The sequence below is a fragment of the Colletotrichum orchidophilum genome, assembly GCF_001831195.1.
Source record: "Colletotrichum orchidophilum strain IMI 309357 chromosome Unknown Scaffold_48.1, whole genome shotgun sequence".
Classification (NCBI taxonomy): Eukaryota; Fungi; Ascomycota; class Sordariomycetes; order Glomerellales; family Glomerellaceae; genus Colletotrichum; species Colletotrichum orchidophilum.
Window position 1 is genome coordinate 170,894 of NW_019173004.1, and position 19,521 is coordinate 190,414.

Below are 19,521 nucleotides of genomic sequence, written 5' to 3' on the forward strand. Positions count from 1 at the left end.
GTTGATACGTCGGTTGCCGGTGGACATTTCGTCTCTTATCGGAATCGTGTGGATGTCGTCAGTGAAAACTTTTAAGAGTCGAACCTTGCGTGTGGTTTTGCGGCTTGCCCAGCCATGAGTGATTGGACTTTTGTTGATGGTGTGCTTGAGTCATGGTGCTGCGATGCTGCAGATGCGGTTGATAAGAGCAGGCTCTCGTCCATGCAGCTTTGACTTGCAGGTTTTCTTTGTCACCTTGGATCCTATCTGAATCGCTCGTTGCCAAGAAGTGGCCATCTTTGTCTTGTCGTCCTGTCGTCTTGTTTCTCACCACGAACATGGCTGACTACGATGCCAAAGCAGCCTCAGAGCCGCCGGCAACGGTTGCCGTCTCCGACTCGGACGAGCACTCCGCATCGGTTGCGTCCCTCCCGGCTCCGACTGGGGCACCACATCCGGAGCAAGCCGCCAAGAGCGTCCCAAAGACTGGTGCCGATGCCGCCCTCGACCTCCTCAACGAAACTGGGCCGCTAGGCCGCACTCTTGATCCAGAACTTAATCAAAGGCTCAAGCGGCGTATCGACACCCACATCATGCCGCTGATTTGCATCGTGTACTTCTTGCAATATATCGACAAGACGGCCATCTCCTATGCCAGTGTCACGGGCATACAGCAATCGACTGGTCTCCACGGCAATCAGTTCAACTGGGTCGCCTCCATCTTTTTCTTTGGCCAGCTCGCCTTTGAGTTCCCCACAATACGACTCATCCAGATGTTCCCCCTGGCCAAGTACACCTCTGTCAACATCATTCTCTGGGGTGTAGTCCTGGCCTGCCTCGCGGCTTGCAAGAACTATGCTGGTCTCCTTGTATGCAGATTCCTCCTCGGGGCTTTGGAAGCGGCTATCGTCCCCGCTTGGGTTCTCTTCACCTCGCAGTGGTACACCAAGCAGGAGCAGGCGTTCCGCGTTGGAATCTGGTTCTCTGTCTGCGGCGCAGCCCAGATGTTTGGCGGCTTCTTTGCGTATGGCGTCGCAAGACACGTTGGAAAGGATCCCAATGCGGCCTTGAAGGGCTGGCAAGTGATCTTCTTGTTCCTCGGCCTGCTGACTGCCCTTGTTGGCATTGCCTTTTACTTCATCATGCCCGACTCGCCGGCCACCGCCCGATTTCTTTCTCAGGAAGAAAAAGCAACACACCTCGAGCGAATTCGAGACAATGAACAAGGTATTGGCTCGCAGGAATTCAAATGGAAACACGTCAAGGAAGCATTGCTTGACGTCATGACCTGGCTGTACGCCTTTTGGATCTTTGCCGCCAACATCCCCAACTCCATTGCAACGAGCTTCGGAAACATCTTGGTGCGAGGCATGGGATACACGAGCGAAGAGTCCCTTCTTCTCGTCACCCCACTCGGCGCCTGGGAGATCGTGGCGCTGGTCGGCCTGACTTGGCTGGCAATGAAGACGAGACAGCGACTATACTGGTGCATTGCCGGCCACATCCCTGCCATTATCGGTGCCATTCTCATGGCAACGACCTCAAAAGTCCCCGCCTTGATCGGATACTACACGTCGGGAGGTATCCCGATCGGATGGACGACGATTCTGGGACTGCAGAGCACCAACGTCGCAGGTTCCACCAAGAAAGTCACCGTCGCATGCATTGGCACCATCGCGTACACTATTGGTAACATCATCTCACCTCAGACCTTCCAGGCCCGGGATGCGCCGAGATACCTCCCTGCCAAGATATCGATTTGCATCATTTACTTCTTGGTCACTGTTGACCTGTTCTTGATGCGTTGGGTGTTGGACAGAAGAAATAAGAAGCGTGACGCAGAGAAGGCCGCTCTGGGAGAGGCATACAAGGTGGAGGAAAACCACGAGTTCTGGGATTTGACAGATCTTGAAAACAAGGAGTTCCGGTACGAGCTGTAGTATAGGTATCTTTTGGTAACTGGTAACTTCTTTGTCCACATGTCTGTCTAGCCACGTTGTCTCCGGGAGGAGCTTTTGCTAGTGCTGCTCCAAAGTCCTGTGCTCCAACCCAGGTTATGATAAACGGCGAGTTCCTGATCTCAACCGCTCTACTTGCTACTGACCGGGGAACGAAGACCCACAAGACGATCCAACCTTGAGCATCTGCAAGACTTGAATTTGGCGTCGATGGTCTCAGTTTATCCCCTATCTGTCAAAGCCTCGTGCTGTCGCTGGTTGTGTCCGTCAACTTTCTTGAGCAATACAGAAAATCCCCCAGCTCGATACTACTTCTAGAATCGTAGGCGAGATCAATTCTCTTGCAGATCTGCGACTTGGGATTAGAACGGCCATCGATCGTGAAAGTCGTAAGCAAGCCACGTATGATCCCTGCACTTACAATTAAGAGAACTCCTGAATGCTTCTTTGGGAATGTGCTCTTGACATTCATCCTGGAATAACTCGGTTTCCGCCGCATCTGTTTTTGCTGCCAAGTTGAGACGGAATTTGCTCTTTCCACTGTCGTTTCGCAGATGCCGTTGCATCGTGGGCATCCGCATAGAGATTCCTGTCTATCCCATAGTCTCATTGATAATGTTCTTTCTCTTACGACAGAATCTTTCAACGTATCGTATTTATCGTGGTGACGACCGTGGTATTGTTGGCAAATGACTTTACTTTATCCTTTGGGATATCCTCCAGCTGGTGGCAGTCACACCGCTTCATGCGCGTAAATGCCAGAAGCTTTTCTAGAACTGCAAACTCGACTTTCAGCTTGATACTGTAGACCAAGGGCTTGCTCGTTGTCTGGAAGACGAAATAGCCCGTATATTCCAGGGTGACGAGACCCATGTCGAGAAGAAATACCAGCACGAACATGCCGACAAGAAAGCTGAGCAGGACCTTGGCCTCCTGTGCCTTGAATTCGAAGAGGCTTTTGAAGTTTCGGAACCCGGCCCGGACGAAGATGCCGGTGATGATTGTTTCCTGGACTGTGAAGACCATCAGGGATACCTTTTCAAACACAGTGAAGCGATGATCCCAGACTGGACTGTTGCCCGCCCAGACACCGGCAAAGAGCACTGTTTGTGGAATGTGGACACAGAAAAAAGACGTGATGATCATCGCCAAGACCAGTCGGATGGTGATGCGATTATAGACGACGAGGTGCAGTCTGGACCATAATACGACGGACTGCCCGGTCACCATGCAGTACCAACCTATATGGGTGAAGATTCCCGGTGTCACCGTCTTTGTCGGCTGCATAAAACGACCCAGGCCGCCACACGCGTGGAGCAAAATGCCAGTGTTGGCTACCAGCATACTCCAAAAGTATCGCCCGTTTCGTCGTCGAAATCTAGTGAAGATGAGGACGTATAGTTCGAGAGCATTATAGATGCCGGCTGTTGCCAGGCACGTAATCGCGATCGCCTCTTCGGTCGACAGGTTCTGCCCTATCGCCCCCTTGACCTGCGCCATATGCCGAGGCGAGGAGGGCCAGAGAGGCCGGTTGTGCTGCAAGAAATTACCGATTGATGTAATATTGCAGTCTTGACTGCTTGATGCTCTGGCCGTTGGAATAAGCCCATAGGAGATAACTGAGGGAACGGGGCCTGCAAAGTCCGACGAAATCAGTGGCCGGAACGAGGTGGTTTTGTGGTGTCTTGGGGGAGGGCCATGATGGGGATAGCTCCAGTCGGATTATGCCGAAGCGCCCGTGGCATCAAAGTTCGCCTGATCGAGTCATTGAAACGTCTCAACGTTTTGCCAAGGTAGCTTGTACGCGCATTTGGGAATGCACATTTGAATTTTACATAGGTCCCAGTTCGTCCTGTCATCCGTGCTGACAACCGAGTCGCGGATACACCGTGAAGAGACCGAGGTAGCCAGTACAACGAATTGAGTTCGACGTTGGGGACGTTGGGTACACTTGCTGATCATTGCTAAACCTTTGCTCGCCTTGCCTGAGCATCGCTATGCCATTTTTGGACTCTTCATGCATGGGGTCCCTGGAAATCACATCCCGCCCTGGAAGTAGAACGGAACACCCTAAAACCAAAATTCCTAACGCGTCTGGTAGTAGTGGATGGAGATGAGCCGGTTTGATAAAACTCAGTAGGTCTAGGCATCTTCAAAATGGATTCGCCAGAATTTTTCATCTCATTCCAAACCGAGTGGCTTTTGTTATTCTAGCAAGTATACTAGACCGCTTCATTTTCTTTAGCATCTTGTCTAGACGCAATAACAACGACACAGTATACGGCAACAGCGGCGAAAAACACGAACAGGGCGGTTATTGTGCTGAACCAGCCTACACCGATGCCCTGGATCGCAGGCAAACACGAAGCAGTACCGACCGCCGCAATCGCGTATCGAAAGAAGTAATTTCCAGCTAGATTCACGTACACAGTCAGTACTTGTTCATCCCATTAGCATGTGTGCTCTTAGAATGGGGACAAACCTATGACTTCGGCGCTCCTGCCTTTGAACACGTCCAAGCAGTATGTGTTGATGCTCGGAAACGCGATAACCTGGGCGAAGCCCTGAAAAAACATGCAAATCACCGGGAGTGGGATACCGCCCTTTGCCTTCTCAATAGACCAGCCGTAAATGATGATACAGGTAGGTATCACGGCACCCATTGCCACGAATGAGCTTCTGAGACGGTCTTCGGGAACGCGTCGACCCCGAATCTTGATCCAGCGTTTGACGGTCCGATCTGCCCAGCGACCTCCGGCATATGTGCCAAAGAAGAAGCCACATCCTGGGGCTAGAAAGAAGAGACCTGATTCAAGCGGCGACGTCAGGTGAAATCTGGGGTTAATGACGTATCGGATAGGGGTCAGCAAGGCTTGCATGTTCCACACCAAAGCTGAAGCAGCCATTGCCTATGTTGATGGGTTAGAGCTGCTGCAAAAGTTGAGTACAAGGAGTTTCTGAGTGAAACTTACAGCCACAAATAATTTGGGTATAAGTAAGAGAGCCAGTACACGAAAGGGATTGGCCCAGTCCCAGACCTGAGCAATCTTTGCTTTGGTACTAAGGCCCTTCAACTCGTCTGCGCGCCTGCGGTGGCTGGTCTCTGGGAGAAACAACACCGCAAGAATAGTCGTGAGCCCGGCCAGGGCTGACTGAAACCAAAACAACGATCTCCAGCTGTGGAAATTGACCATGACACCACCGATGAATGGGCCAAAGCTCTGGCCGATGAGAGTACCATTGAGGAACCACGCGAGGGCGGTGCCTCGCTCCGTCGGCTTATAGATATCGCTGATGGAGCTAGAGCCGAGCACAAGATATGCTGTTCCAGTAAAGGCTGACAGCATCCTAAAGATGAAGAAGGCTGCGAGATTGGGCGATAAAGCAGTCCCTACATTAAAGGCAAAAAAGGTAGATGCTGAGATGATGCAAGGCTATACAGTTTCTAATGAGCGGGTGCAACTACTTGTCGGAGCAAGACGTCTCAACCTACCCATTTCCGGCCGTAAACTTGACTAATCGGACCCCAGAAGAGAGTGCAGATGCCCATGAATAGAGTGTACATGGCATTGCTGATGTTAATGATCGTCCCTGACGTGTTGAGATCGGCTGCAATCTCTGGTATGGCTGCCAAAAGCAGCAGGGAAGACACCGTCGAAGCCACCCCACCGCAAGCCACGACGGCCGTTACGAGCTTCTTTTTGGCCGGTGTGAACCTGTTGTAGATGGCTTCGGTGTCTTGCCGGCTTAGACCCGCATCGTCGTCGTCGACAGCCGGCACAATGCTGACATTCTTCTCCGCATTCGACGTCGTCGGTGCCAGGTCCGGGGTTTCGGGCCGGCCATCGCTACTCGGCTCCGGCTTTTCAGACTGTTCGTCGTGGGACATGTTTGCGGGTTGCCGGTGTGGGACGGGAGGCTTGGCTTCTCAATCTCCGTTTGACCGTGCGGGGATGAATCTCGAAAAAGACTGTGACTTGGCATCGCCATAGCATACTGTAAAGATGAATGGGGAAGTCCCAGGTTTTCACATTTGGCTGGCCGAAACTTTCGGCAAAGAAACAATCTTGACCGACGGCATGGTGGAAAATCCACCCGGCGGAAACGTCAAGAGCGCTTCCCAAGGCTGACTTTTCCGACGTTGGTGAATGGACTGACTGATAGATCCTTTCCCAAAATAGCCCACTCGCCCCCGCAAATCTGGTTGATAAGTTGCCTTGAAAGAGAAGCTGTTTCTGCCTCCCCGCGAATAGGACACGGCCTGGTTGAATCCATTGTGACATTCCCGGGTGGGTTCAGACGTTTCCCGACGGACATGTCCCGAAGGGCCTCTCCCTGTAGCTCAACAAACAAGGCTAAGTGGTGGGGGTTGTCCTCTGCAATGGCACAATAGCCGCTGCCAGCACGGCATTGTTTGTGGACCTTGGTGTACTATCCAGGCCTCCGAGATCGGCTGGCTCCGAATCGAACCCGCTCGGTCGCCGAGTCCTGACCCGAGATCTGTAATTAGGTATCGATTGGACTTGCCGGGTTGCGGCTCTCTGCCGGGTCCAGCTCCGATCGAACGGGACTCTAAATTGGAACGGGAGCCACGAGATCTCTCGTGGGGTTGAGCCGCGTTTTTATCTGCAACCTTAAAAGGGTCTTGGTAGCATTATCGGCCGTGGTGAGGAGACGATTGCTGAAGATAGTCGCTCGACTTGCTTGCAAAATCACCGATTGTTCGAAATGAAATTAATTGTAATTACGTTTGCTGTCTGCTTTATTGCTAGAGACCTCTGAAGATCTATAAACCTTCTTCTGCGAACGAGGGAGGACAAGCGAGAAAGCTTCCTTCAAGAAGAGAGTACCGGTGACATAACACCGATACCGCTAAAGTTTCGAGGTGTGCCGATAGCCGGGACGATGATGACCCGAGCTAGCTGTTATGGGATCAAAGTTCTTGTGGGGAGTGCGGGCAGCTCTTCATCATCTGAAAGCAGATGGTTCACCTACTCGGGGAAACTTTCATCCTATCTGTGCCACCCATGCCAGCACTAACAGATCCCACACCTTCGACGTTGGCAAGCTACATCCTTAAGCACTTACACAACTCGCACAACAATGGACAAGGGACCGGGCGCAGCCAATGACACGCAAGCTTTCAACATCGACGACTACACCGCCGCCCTCGAGTTGGACTTCATTACGTCCAACTTTGTCAACAACCAGCACCTCGACATTACCAATTTTGGAACCGGACAAGACGAGCTTTCCCGGGAGCTGCAGGGTATCGGTTCTGGCGAACCTCTTTGTGGTCTCGATGTTGACTCATCTCATCAACAAGTTGCCTTTGAGCTTGGCCCCGCCGCGGCCGCTCTCGGCGGCCAAGATGTCAGCATGGAGCTTGCCCAGAGGCAATCCGTGAACAACGCCAACCAATTCGATGAGCCTGGCGTGTTTATGTTCTCGGAAGCCTTGGGCGATGGGGAGCCCATGGGACACCTGTTCAACAACGACCAGGGAATCAACATATCATCACTTCAACCTTCAGATACCACAACGCCGCCGAAGATCGGAACTCGCTTCTCTTCCAAATCCCTCCGCATACTAAAGACATGGCTGGCGAACAACAATCATCATCCGTATCCGACCACCGAGGACATGGAGATGTTGCAGCGGCAGACTGGCCTCAGCAGGCAGCAGATTACCAACTGGTTGGCCAACACACGCAGACGGACGCGCTTCAAAGTGCCACCCAAACGGCCGCCGTCTCCAGCAGTCACGTCTTCGAGAACCATGCCCATCAATATTCCTTCGGGCGCTGGCCTTTCCGATACGTTCCAAAACCTGAACCCTCTACAAAGATGGCAGGTTTCGCCTCCCGAGCATGAGCCAGCGTCAGTGTCGGCAATCGCCAACGCCGTGTCTGGGTTCTCTTCGGAAGGGGAAGAGTTGGCCGACCGATCCTTCACGGATACGCATCCGACACGGTCCTTGTACGGGCAGTCCTCTGCGAGCAGTGCAGGAACGTCGCACTCCAGTAGAAGCTCCGCCAACTCAGCATACTCACACAACTCTCACACGTCTCTGAGATCTCTCGAGCCGCTTGGAAAGGGCGCGGTCAAGCGGAGACGGCGCCGCGCGCTGGCAAAACGTCCCGAAGCCAAAAGTACTGGCACCCTCTGGCAGACTAGCAACACGTACCAGTGCACATTCTGCACAGAGACGTTCAAGACCAAGCACAACTGGCAGCGTCACGAGAAATCGTTGCATCTATCCCTCGAGCGGTGGGAATGCGCCCCGACAGGCGCAACTGTGCCCGATGCGAGCGGACAGCCGGTGTGTATCTTTTGCGGCGAGGCCAACCCTAACAAGGACCATCTGGAGAAGCACAATTACCAGGCATGCAGAGACCGCCAGCCCGAGGATCGCACATTTTATCGAAAAGACCATCTGCAGCAACATTTGAAGCTGGTCCACGATGCCAAATTCCTGAGGTGGCCTATGGGAGACTGGAAGTACGAAAGCGAGGTAATACGCTCCCGGTGTGGCTTTTGCGGCCACACAATGTCTTCATGGACCGATCGGATTGATCACCTGGCCGAGCATTTCAAAGATGGGAAGACGATGGCAGATTGGCATGGTGACTGGGGTTTCGACGACAATGTTCTCAACATGGTCGAGAACTCGATGGCCCCTTGTAAGCATCACATGGAGCGTCAACTATGCAAACCTGATCTAACGCTGCTATAGATATGATCCACATGGAACGTAACTCACCATGGCCGTTTACAACGAAACAAGGAGTCCCAGAAACACCACCAAACGCCTACGAACTGATCAAGCTGGAGCTCAACCACTTTTCGGCCGAGCACCAAAACACAAAAGACCAGATGCCCACCAATGCGGAACTCCTATACGAAAGCTGCTGCGTAATCTTCGGATGCGACTCGATATCGTTCTCCAAAAGACCTGCAACATCGACGCAGAGCTGGCTGCGAGACCTGCTCATGTCGTCAGAGTCCATCGTACAGCAGGCGCGCGTCCGACCCATGAAGAACAATGCAAAGTCTCGATTCACATATCTCAGCATCAACGGCAAAGCGAATATTTTTGAAGCATGTGGCTTGGAAGAACAGCTGCAAAGCTACGTGGAGATTTCCAAGTTGATTGAATCACAGATTTCCGACGAGGAGCTGCAACGAGAGGCCTGCAACATTGTCGAAAGAATCGAGACCTCTTCGCCGAACCCCTCCGAGACCTTTTTGAACTTTCTGTTCAGTCTCATCAACGGCTCTTCACATTGGCTGGCCGCGTTCCGTCACCGGAACGGACTCTCGCCATCGGAGGCTTCGAATGCCACCAATATCTCGAGCACATCTGAAGCTATTCTCGGGGCCATCGCAGCGGAGCCCGGTCTCGAATTCTCGGGCGCAAACCTCTCTTCGGGAAGCACGCCTGATCCATCACAGGCCAACGCCGCTGGCGCCAAGGCAGGCGATATTAGCAAAGTGTACTCGACATCCGCGTTCTTCGTCAACGAAGATAACTGCTACAGGAAATTGATGAAGGAGTTGAGACGATTTGTGACGATTACGACCTCGCCGCGGAACCCGAACAGGCGGATACCCACAGATGCCGAGCTTCAGCATCAGGCACGGTGGATATCTTTTGAAGAGTGAGTCCTTGCTGCACTCTCTAGGATACAGGCGAAGCTGATGGTAGGCCAGTGACGATCCATGGAACCAAACCCCAGCCGACAACCCAGATTGGCTACGAGATTTCAAGCGAGAGATGGGTATTCTCGACGATGATTCGACTCCAAGTCATTCCTGAACAATATTTATCCCTTGAAGGGCATGAGTTGGAGTAATTACGATACTTGGGCATGCCTGGCAACAACCAGCCACGGTGCGGAGATAAATAATCAAGTGTGCGATAGAATCTAACCCTTACGACTATTATTTGCCAACCGACAAATGGATCTGATAACACGGAATGTCAAGTTTGTGCAAAGCTTCCTCCTTGATGTCAATGCAGCGATGTCGGCCAAACCCACGCGCGCCCTTCGGTGTGGCCGCACTTGAATTACAAAGTAAGGCGAAGGGAGCAATCGACATGGATTTTATGGGTCTTGTATTGCGTCAAGCCGAAAGGGCCAATCCCACCGGTTGAACTGCCGCCCTAGGGCGTGAGCCTAGTCACACTTCAAGCGAGCCACTGCGTCTATCAGCTTCATCCGACCATATTGGAAGGAGGTTTTGAGCGAAATTTCATGTCAAGCTTGTAATATTTGTTGGAAAGGGCGTCTATTCGTTGTTCAGTCATTCGGTCCAAGCAGAAGAACCAATCCAAGCGGTTCCGAGTTCCTCATTTAGGTTTTTCTGAAAGTTGAACTCTCCCCTCGCAACTTCTCGAAAGATTTTGACCAACCCCGGGAGCCAGACTTAAAACAATGCGCGTTGGATTCTTGGGTTTAGGGGTAATGGGCACGCCCATGGCCCTAAATCTCGCGCGGAGGTTTTCCCTTACTGTCTGGAGTCGAAGCCATTCCAAATACGCGGCACTGATACAAGCCGGTGCTAAGATTGGCAAAACGCCGGCAGCAGTGGCTCGGCAGTCTGATGTAATCTTCACCATGTTATTCAACGGCCCGGCGATGGCCTCGATCTTAAACGACGACTTCAAATCAGCACTGCGCGGCAAGACCCTGATAAACACCAGCTCAGTCAATTTGGAGGTCAGCAAACAGGTAGCGGAGCAAGTCGAACAGGCTGGGGGCGACTTTATCGAAATGCCGGTCAGCGGCAGCAAAATCCCGGCGGAGCAAGGCAAATTAGTGGGTCTCATGGCCGGCGATCCGGCCGTGGCAGAAAGGATCCGGGCGGTGGTGGAGCCGCTCACCTCCGCCGCCGTGTACTGCGGGCCGATCGGCCACGGCCTCAAGACAAAGTACGCGGTCAATCTTTATCTCAACAGCCTTACCCTGGCGCTTGCCGAGTCGTTTAGTCTTGCTCGGGCCCAGGGCCTCGACTTCGATGCTTTCGGACAGGTCCTCGATGCCGGACCGATGGCTTCTGCGTACTCCAAGATCAAGGGCGCCAAGATTGTCAACGGGGATTGGGCTCTACAGGCGGCTATCAAGGATTGTTACAACAGCACGCAGCTCATTTTGGACGCCGCGAGGCAAGCGTATGTACAGTCGCCGCTTGCAGAGTTGTGTGGTTTGCTGTATGGACAGGCACAAGGGGCCGGCCTGAGCGAGGAGGACATGATTGCGGTTTACAAAGTCTTCCGATCAACCCGAAAGATTTCATAAAAGCAAATATATGTACTACTTGTAATATCGTAGTGGAAACCGGGGCTAGTCTCTCGTATGCACAAGAATCATAACTACAGAATTCATTACCATTGGCGAAGCACCCCCAAAGGCAAGGTAGATGCAGAGTACATAGAAGAAGGCGGTAGACCTGGCATATTCTGCACCTTTTTCGGGAGACCCACATTCTTCCGATTCGCCAGCAAGTCAATAACAGTTATCATTGGATTGGAGAAGGGAATGTTCTTTGATACTCGACTGATTCTTCCCGACTGTTTTGTTGGTGCCTTTCTGGCGGCGTGCCTACTGGACCCCGCGCTTTTGCATGAGCTTTGTATGATACGAGAGCATCTGCGTCTTTCTTAAGGATGCGGTTGGGAACAAGATTGTTGAACCAACAAAATTGGACGGCGATATCGCCGCTTGGGGTAACCGGTCGGAACCCCGTGTGAATTGTACCGCAGCGGGTTTGTTGGCTCTCATGATCTCTCATCTGTATCCACACGCTTGCATGAGCACAAGCCAACCATTAAAGAAGAGAATACTCGCACAGTCTCAACGAGCGACTTGTCTGGAGACGAAACGCGCTCAATCTCCAAAGACAAAAAGTCTTTCTAGCGTTCTTGCAGCCAGGCCCTTAAAGTTACGTATAGTGTCCGCAACAATTACGAGCAATGGGCGAAAGAGGGTTCCAAGAAATCGCCAATATGCAATGGCGCATTGAGACAGACACAGCGATTGGTCACGGGGACGGTGAACATGCGCCGGACACACCGAGCAGCTACACCTCCACAACTTCAATATCGTCAAGCATTCTTGACTACCGTCAACTGCACGGTCGAACGTACCAAAACAGCAAGACGGGAGAGTACTGGGCTCCAAACGACCAAAAGCAGAATGAGGGCCTCGACCTCATCCACAATGCGCTGTTGATGCTTTTGGATAATCGGCTGTCGTTCATTCCCATCGACGGCTGCATCGGGCCGGAGCGGGTGCTCGATGTTGGGACGGGAACCGGAATATGGGCCATGGACTTTGGCGATCAGTATCCCACGTCCAAAGTCATTGGCACCGACCTGAGTCCCATACAACCCAGCTGGGTACCACCAAACGTCGAATTCATTCTTGACGATTGCACTTTGAACTGGGTGTGGCCAGAAAATCACTTTGACTTTATTCATCTCAGGTCTCTCTACGGAAGCATCCCGGATTGGCGAGCTTTGTATAACAAAGTCTTCAGCCACCTGAAGCCCGGAGGCTGGATTCAAAGTATCGAGATGGAAATCAGAATCAAGTCTGACCATGTCGACTTCCCTGCCGACCACATATTTAATCGCTGGGCCGATATGACATACGAGGCCGGGGAGAAGATGGGTCGAACCTTTACGATTTGCCAGGGCCAGAACATCAGGAATCATCTGCAGGAGATTGGGTTCGTCGACATTGTCGAGCAAAAGACAAAGGCACCTCTCCATGGATGGCCCAGCGACCCGAAATTGCGGGAAGCGGGGCAGCTATTCCAAATAGCTTTCGATGAGAGCCTCAACGGGTTTGGTATGTATCTCTTTACGCAAGTCCTGGGCTGGACGCGCGAAGAAGTGGATGTGTTGATCTCCGAAATGCGGGAGGAGAGTAGGAAGAAAGCCAACTGTCATTGGTTTGAGGTGTAAGTATTGACTTGATGAAGAATCCAAGTCATTCCGCAATATGACTAATTTCGTATAGAACTGTTGTGTATGGAAGGAAGCCAGTATCTACTTGAACCTCTGGATATCTGGGAGAGAGCTGGGGAAGGTGAAGGAATGTGTGTCCTGAGCGAATGTCAAGATTTTCAAGCTATCTTGAATGTCGGGAATGAGGGCAGTAACGAGGGAAGGCCCAGGTAGAGAAAGGCGTATATGACCAGACTACCTAGTGGTAGTAAGCTGCCCACCCTACCGAGCGGCATCTTGCAATGATTACACGTTCATCTGAAGGGAACTTGACGCACTTGATTCATCGGTTTCCATCGGCTGTCGACGGAGAGCGCGAATGAACCGAAAGCTACCACACAAGTCATACTCGAATCTGTTTGGATGTCGGCATGCGGGATAGTTCAAAGTTCATGACCATAATGTCAGCGGGGAAATAGGAGGGACGCTGGTTGAGATGACGTAGGTAGACTGAGACGACGGTTTTAGTATTTAAACCGTTTTATTCGATGCTCCCGTCTCCTCCTTGCCTCCATTTCGTTGTCTGTGCAGACAAACAAGTTCCAACGCCCAGTTGTAATCAATTCTGAAATGGCAGACGACGAACCACAAGCAGTGCAGGTGACCAGATCCCCCGATGGCATCACCACCATAACCATCAATCGAGAGCACCGGCGGAACGCAATCGATGGGCCAGCGGCACGCAAACTTACAGAGGCCTTCCTAGCATTTGAAGACGACTCTTCCCAGAAAGTTTGCGTCTTTTATGGGGCAAATGGCACCTTCTGCGCCGGCTTCGACCTTCACGAGGTCGCAAAGTATGGACATGAATCTGGCAAAGACAACTACAAGGGCCCCATCATCGACAACAGCCACCGTGTTCAAGGCCGCAATATCGGCCCCATCGGACCATCACGAATGCAAATCAAGAAGCCAGTCATTTGCGCTGTATCAGGTTTCGCCGTCGCCGGTGGCCTAGAGCTGTCTCTGCTGGGCGACATCCGTGTTGCGGAAGAAGACGCCGTCTTTGGCGTCTTTTGCCGACGGTTCGGCGTCCCCCTCATCGACGGCGGCACTGTTCGCCTGCAAGCCATCGTGGGCCTCGGCCGCGCCCTCGACATGATCCTCACCGGCCGCGGAATATCTGCGCAGGAAGCCCTGCAGATGGGTCTGGCTAACCGAATCGTACCCAAGGGCCGGGCTCTGGCGGAAGCGACGAGCATTGCGCGGCAGCTGCTGGCGTTCCCACAGGCCTGCATGAACACCGACAGGACGAGCTGTTATTACTCCGCTTATAACGCCAGCTCGTTTGAAGACGCTCTCAGCAACGAGTTTGACCAGGGCATCAGGGTGATCAGCACGGAGAGTGTCCAGGGTGCAGCGGAATTTGCCAAGGGAGCGGGACGGCATGGCCACTTTGAGAAGGCCCAGATTTGAGTTGAGGCTTTGGCTAGACGGACGGCAGCAGGGGGGGAATAAGCCGACAGGATCCCCGACATCGGGACCTGCAGACAAAAAGGGAGTCGAGCCCGGAAAGATGGCCATGGCTGTTTTGGATTAGCATAGGGCGCAGAATGTCATTTGGATTCCTTGTCAAAAGGTGCAACTCTTCGCCAAGGGGCGCCAACTGGCGGGCCCACGAACATGAATGAAGCAACGTGCTCAATAGCATTTCCGGCAACATCCAACTATGACCAGCATCTATGAGTAATAGGTGAGTCACTGCGTGCTGATTTGTAAGAAGATAGATCAAAAGTAGACGATGTCGAAAAGACGCTGCGTTTGCAGCTCATTGCCAGGATCATGCTGTCGTTGGGGAGTAGTCGGCGTAGTCGGCGTAGTCGGTGTAATCGGCGTGATGTCCAAGGATATTCACCCAGGAATAGTGTTTACTCGCTGTTGTCTATGCAGACTTGGGTAGGAATGAGCTAGCTCATCCAAGTGCAAGAGTGAATACAATAATCAGTCGCATCCTTTGAGCTTTGCAACTTCCATGAGCCCGAGCAGTTAGGGTTGCTGGGCTGAAGGCGTTTCTGACTTCACAACTGAACTTCGACCGATCGCTTTAGGAGGCAAGTTCAATATGGCATCCAACCAAGTTCCTCCCAGTCACCACTCCAAATCATCCGTCAAGCTTGGTTCAACCACACATTTGGGCTCCAAAGCCCATCATACAGGTATCATGCTGGCAATGGGAAGAGGCATATTGTCAGTGTCCAAGTTGGTCGGCAAACCTTTGAAAGAGGACATGGAAATCAGAATCGATCACCATTATACATCGAAAATATATACATCGGGCTCGCAAGTTTCCGGTACCGTTCAGATTAGTCCAAGGCGAGATACAGAATTCAGCTTCGTCGAAATCAACCTCCTGGGAAAGGCTTACGTTCGCCGCGAAGACGTCCACGTTACGACCGAAACGAGCCAACTGCTCCTCAAATTGCACATGCCCATCTCTGAATCGGCCTACCCGTCAACGAGGACTTTTAAAAGCGGACAGAATTACGCGATACCCTTTCGTTTCATCATACCGCACCAACTGACTAGCAACGCCTGCCAATACAAGGCCGAAACAGAAACAGTCCACAACCACCATCTCCGCCTGCCGTCGTCCCTGACCGGATTCGAAAGGGACGACCTCACTACCAACATCACGAGGATCCAGTACAGCGTGCGAGCCAGGATTCTCAACATCCGGAAAAACGGTTCCGAAGCACCACTGTCGCCCATCCTCGAGTCACAACACCCCATCAGCATCCTCGCGCCATCCCCCGAAGACCCGCCTCTCATCTTGGACAGGTATGACCTCCATTACGTCCTCAAGGAGACCAAGCCCGTCAGGAGGAACATGTTTTCCGCAGCAACCGGTCACATCACGGCTGAGTCATGCCAACCGCAAGCGATACGCCTAAACCCCGATGGGCGGGCGGCATCCAGTTCGTCAGCCTACGTCAACATTGGTTTTCGCCCTGTAGCACCAGACATGTTGCCACCACAGATCAAAGTCAAATCCGCAAAGGTTTTGGCACAAACATGGCTTTCTTCACGGCCGGCGCCGAGCTTCCCCAATCTAAGGGGCGGCCGAGAGCCAGTGACGCTGTCCACGTCCGCCGTCGTCGACTCCACGAATACCACACCTTGGATCCAGCACGTTCACATCATGGGGGAGGATGGTAAACCAGAAAGAATGAGCAGAGGAAACAAAAGGTCGGAAGACGCAGCGTTGGAGAGCAGCAGCCTGGATCCAAGAGTACCAGTCACGCATACGTGTTCTACACACGTCGACTTCAGACTGCCGACATTGAGTCACGTATTCCCTCCGACCTTCCACTCTTGTCTAATCTCACGGACGTATACTCTCGAGATCACAATCGCAGCGGGGGGATGCGAGCTATGTCTGTTATTGCCCCTTCAGATCTTCATGGACCCGCAGCACGATTGCTTACAGACGCGTCTGGATGCTGATTTGCCCAGCTGGGATGAGGTTGAAGGTGAGGCTGTGAACGCACGCTTGGGAGAGCCTCGTCGGTTGCTGTGATGAAAGCCGCCCCTCTAATCGAATCGATAGTGGATGTTTGCGCGCTTGTTGACTACTGTAAGGAAGTGGATCATTGGCAGCGGTTTGGGAATATTCGCACCTGGTACCTAGAATGAGCCAAGATGGGATGTGCCAGGAATTCAGTAGTATAATACCATAAACATTTGATGATGGCTTTCTATTTGAATTGGTGAAAGAACGGGCTGCATGAGGTAGAGCAAGGGAAGCCATTGGGTTCCTTGGTTTATTGAGAGGAGAAGATATCATGTGCACCAAGGATTACTTTATATTGTATTACTACTCGAGGCACGATGAAGTCCTGTTATCCATTTCCATCCGGATGCGCCAATGCCAATCGTGATATTCGTTACCATCGCATCTACCCTCCTAAGGTATTGATACAGTGCCCTTTCTACGCTTCAGCTCAATCTTTGCGTCAACAGGCGGGACAACAGTAACGCCAACCCACTGGTGTTTGGGCTTTTCGGCCAGCGGCTTGACGTCGTAGTTGAGGAACAAGTTGGCGACGACCATCTTCAGCTCGTGGGCGACGAAGAAGCGGCCGGGACTGGCAAGTCGTGTCAGTCAGTTTCACGACACTGGCGCAAATAGAAAAGGGACGTAGTAGTAGCTTACCATGCGTGTCGTCCATGCCCAAAAGCCAGATGAGCATCACTTGTCGTGACCATGCCCAGGTTCTTTAACCTCAGTCCCTCCTCCAAGTTGCGTTCCGACTGCGGTTTCGCCTCGTACTCTTCCCGCTTCCGACTTGTCCGGAATGCGTCATAGTCCCTCGCATTGGGGTTGAGCTCCTCGTCGTGGTGAAGACCTTCAAGGTTCACGGTGAGGAACGTGCCCTTTGGCAGATGCCAGCCCTCCTGCTCGTTGGTGATGCCCTCCTTGGCGATGACTTTGCGCTCCATCAGGGTGCAGCTGAAGTTGCTCAGCCTTTGGCTCTCGCGAATGGCGCTATCGAGGCGGTAGAGCCGCGACAGCCCGTTCTTTGTCCAACGGCCGCCCTCTTCGCCGAGGACGCGCGCTGCCTCTTCTCGGATACCCTCAATATGGCCCTTTGCCGGGTCCGAGCTCAGCAGGTCCAAGACGATGCTGTGCCCGGTGATGACGGTGGTGTGGATGGCGGCAAACTGGATCGGTAGCAGTCGCTTCGAGATGACATAGGGGTCGAGTTCGAAGAACTTGGCTTCGTCCTTGGCCATGCGAATATCCCAGGTGATGAAGTCCTCGGGCGCAACCCAGCTCTCGTACGCAGGGTCGCCCGCCTCCTTCTTGGCCATGTCGTCGAGTCGTTTTTTGATCACGGGCAAGCTGTGCTTGGACGCTTTGCGCCAGAGCCACCAGTTGGGTAAGGCGATCAAGGGTCCGAGGATGGGCAAGATGGTTTGAGGAACCATGTGCAGCGCAAAACAGTTGAGAATGACCTGGTCGACGAACGAGACCATGGCCTTGCAGAACCCCTTGTTGCGACATACGCCCTCGCCCACGAGCATCCGGTTCGTCACAGGCGGCACAATTGTCAACCAGGCGTCCCACAAGTTCAGTGTCTTCCAGTTCTCGGTATCGGTGCCAAAGGCTTCGTCCACGGCCACAGAGACCTCTTCTTCGATCGCGGGGACTAGGGCGCTGAGGTGGCGCGCCAGGCTCTTGTGGATGACCAGAGTATGCCACACATCGTCCGCGTACACCTTGCCGAGAAAGTTGTAATCGCTGTAGAGCACGTCGTTATGCGCTTCGTGGGCGGAAACGACCGAGTCCGGGTACTCAAGAAGCCATTTCGTGAGGGATTGCGGGATAATGATGTCGGGCGCTCGACTTGCGGCAGCGGGGACCACGAATGCGCGGTTCTGCTTATTGTACTGCATTGCCGCATACCAAGTCAGTCTTTGCCGCCTGGCTCACGGCGGGGAATGAGGACATGCCTTTTTGTAGCCCTCGATCACCCAGTCTCGGTAGCGGAATACGTAGTAGTAAAAGTTCTTGAACCGCGCGACGGTGCCCTTCCCATAGCCGACGACGGGTATGTTCTCTGGGTACGTGGGCTTCCATGTGTGATCGAGGACGAGCAGGCCAACAAAGACGAGGAATAGGGAGCCGAAGACGCGCCCAGGCGTCAGCGACTCGGTAATCTGGGCGTGAAGACTGCCCGCCATTGTCACGTAGAGGTACAGCAGAGGTATCGTTTTCTGAGCATCGTCGTCTCTGAGCTGCAGAGAAACAGAGCGGGACGGTAGAGACTGGAGTATAAGAGTAAGACGGAGTTGTGTTGGCGGAACTTTGGAACTTGCCAACACACTTGACGGCTCAGGAGTCGACGATTGGTAATGCCACGTGCAGTTTGGGCTTCAGGTCATGACGCGCTGGCTGCATTGGCGGCTAGGCCGGTGCCCGTCATTTTGAACGGGACGAGAGCTGCCCGCTGCCGGCATCCCGCAGCTTTACTTTAATCAGGTAGCAGCAGTTCAGCTGCTTTCCATAGCCCCGCCATAGCCCCCAACAGCACCCCCAAAGTTCCCCCTTCATGCCCCTCGATGGCCACCACTTGCTCCCCACCAGAGCTGTTGATTGGAAGCCCGTTTAGTGGAGCCGGCCTGCCTGACTTGCTTAAGCGAGGCACGCTGTGACCTGTTTCAGGTACGTGCCGTCTCATCTATGCTCTCGGCCACAGGGGGTGCTAACATGATAGTACCTGATATACCATCATGGTATGTTAGTGCAGGTTCACGGAGGAGCGGGAGGGGCACATGCAGGGTACCTACTGCTTCCTTGTCTCGAACATTGCTCAGGTTGGATAGGTACCTTGGGCGGCTGGTCTCCGCTGTTCATCCGCATTGGTTATGGTTCCCAAGGGAAAAGGACTGCAATACACATAAAGTTATCCCTTATACAAACACACATCGAACGACAATGAGTTTATTTGATTTAAGGCCTTCCTCCTGTACAGTATTAGGAGATATGTGTGGGCCGCTGGACAATTGAGTTGAAAACGCCTACCTCGGGGTTCCATGTATTTCCCATGAGCGGTGAGGGAATTGAAGA

The 19,521-nt window shown here is 52.9% G+C and overlaps 9 protein-coding genes across 9 annotated transcripts; 6 read left to right on the forward strand and 3 right to left on the reverse strand.

Annotated features, from left to right (window-relative positions):
- Window positions 1-317: 317 nt before the first annotated feature.
- On the forward strand, window positions 318-1,919 carry CORC01_06454 (major facilitator superfamily transporter; the record flags this gene model as incomplete). Its single annotated transcript, XM_022618095.1, has 1 exon — window positions 318-1,919. The coding sequence occupies one exon, from the start codon at window positions 318-320 to the stop codon at window positions 1,917-1,919; it is 1,602 nt and encodes a 533-aa protein (XP_022475407.1).
- A 660-nt stretch (window positions 1,920-2,579) lies between these two features.
- On the reverse strand, window positions 2,580-3,437 carry CORC01_06455 (uncharacterized protein; the record flags this gene model as incomplete). The annotated part of the gene is made up of 1 exon (XM_022618096.1): window positions 2,580-3,437. The coding sequence occupies one exon, from the start codon at window positions 3,435-3,437 to the stop codon at window positions 2,580-2,582; it is 858 nt and encodes a 285-aa protein (XP_022475408.1).
- Window positions 3,438-4,159: 722 nt separating this feature from the next.
- On the reverse strand, window positions 4,160-5,826 carry CORC01_06456 (major facilitator superfamily transporter; the record flags this gene model as incomplete). The annotated part of the gene is made up of 4 exons (XM_022618097.1): window positions 4,160-4,350; window positions 4,420-4,846; window positions 4,910-5,371; window positions 5,431-5,826. The coding sequence occupies 4 exons, from the start codon at window positions 5,824-5,826 to the stop codon at window positions 4,160-4,162; spliced, it is 1,476 nt and encodes a 491-aa protein (XP_022475409.1).
- Window positions 5,827-7,040: 1,214 nt separating this feature from the next.
- Window positions 7,041-9,755, forward strand: CORC01_06457 (homeobox and C2H2 transcription factor; the record flags this gene model as incomplete). Its single annotated transcript, XM_022618098.1, has 3 exons — window positions 7,041-8,619; window positions 8,673-9,597; window positions 9,650-9,755. 3 exons carry the CDS (start codon window positions 7,041-7,043, stop codon window positions 9,753-9,755), a joined length of 2,610 nt encoding a protein of 869 aa, XP_022475410.1.
- A 619-nt stretch (window positions 9,756-10,374) lies between these two features.
- On the forward strand, window positions 10,375-11,238 carry CORC01_06458 (uncharacterized protein; the record flags this gene model as incomplete). Its single annotated transcript, XM_022618099.1, has 1 exon — window positions 10,375-11,238. One exon carries the CDS (start codon window positions 10,375-10,377, stop codon window positions 11,236-11,238), a length of 864 nt encoding a protein of 287 aa, XP_022475411.1.
- A 674-nt stretch (window positions 11,239-11,912) lies between these two features.
- Window positions 11,913-12,908, forward strand: CORC01_06459 (UMTA protein; the record flags this gene model as incomplete). The annotated part of the gene is made up of 1 exon (XM_022618100.1): window positions 11,913-12,908. One exon carries the CDS (start codon window positions 11,913-11,915, stop codon window positions 12,906-12,908), a length of 996 nt encoding a protein of 331 aa, XP_022475412.1.
- Window positions 12,909-13,520: 612 nt separating this feature from the next.
- On the forward strand, window positions 13,521-14,366 carry CORC01_06460 (enoyl-CoA hydratase; the record flags this gene model as incomplete). The annotated part of the gene is made up of 1 exon (XM_022618101.1): window positions 13,521-14,366. The coding sequence occupies one exon, from the start codon at window positions 13,521-13,523 to the stop codon at window positions 14,364-14,366; it is 846 nt and encodes a 281-aa protein (XP_022475413.1).
- Window positions 14,367-15,012: 646 nt separating this feature from the next.
- CORC01_06461 (arrestin) lies at window positions 15,013-16,467 on the forward strand (the record flags this gene model as incomplete). Its single annotated transcript, XM_022618102.1, has 1 exon — window positions 15,013-16,467. The coding sequence occupies one exon, from the start codon at window positions 15,013-15,015 to the stop codon at window positions 16,465-16,467; it is 1,455 nt and encodes a 484-aa protein (XP_022475414.1).
- Window positions 16,468-16,854: 387 nt separating this feature from the next.
- Window positions 16,855-18,635, reverse strand: CORC01_06462 (cytochrome P450; the record flags this gene model as incomplete). The annotated part of the gene is made up of 3 exons (XM_022618103.1): window positions 16,855-17,035; window positions 17,104-18,341; window positions 18,426-18,635. 3 exons carry the CDS (start codon window positions 18,633-18,635, stop codon window positions 16,855-16,857), a joined length of 1,629 nt encoding a protein of 542 aa, XP_022475415.1.
- Window positions 18,636-19,521: the final 886 nt, after the last annotated feature.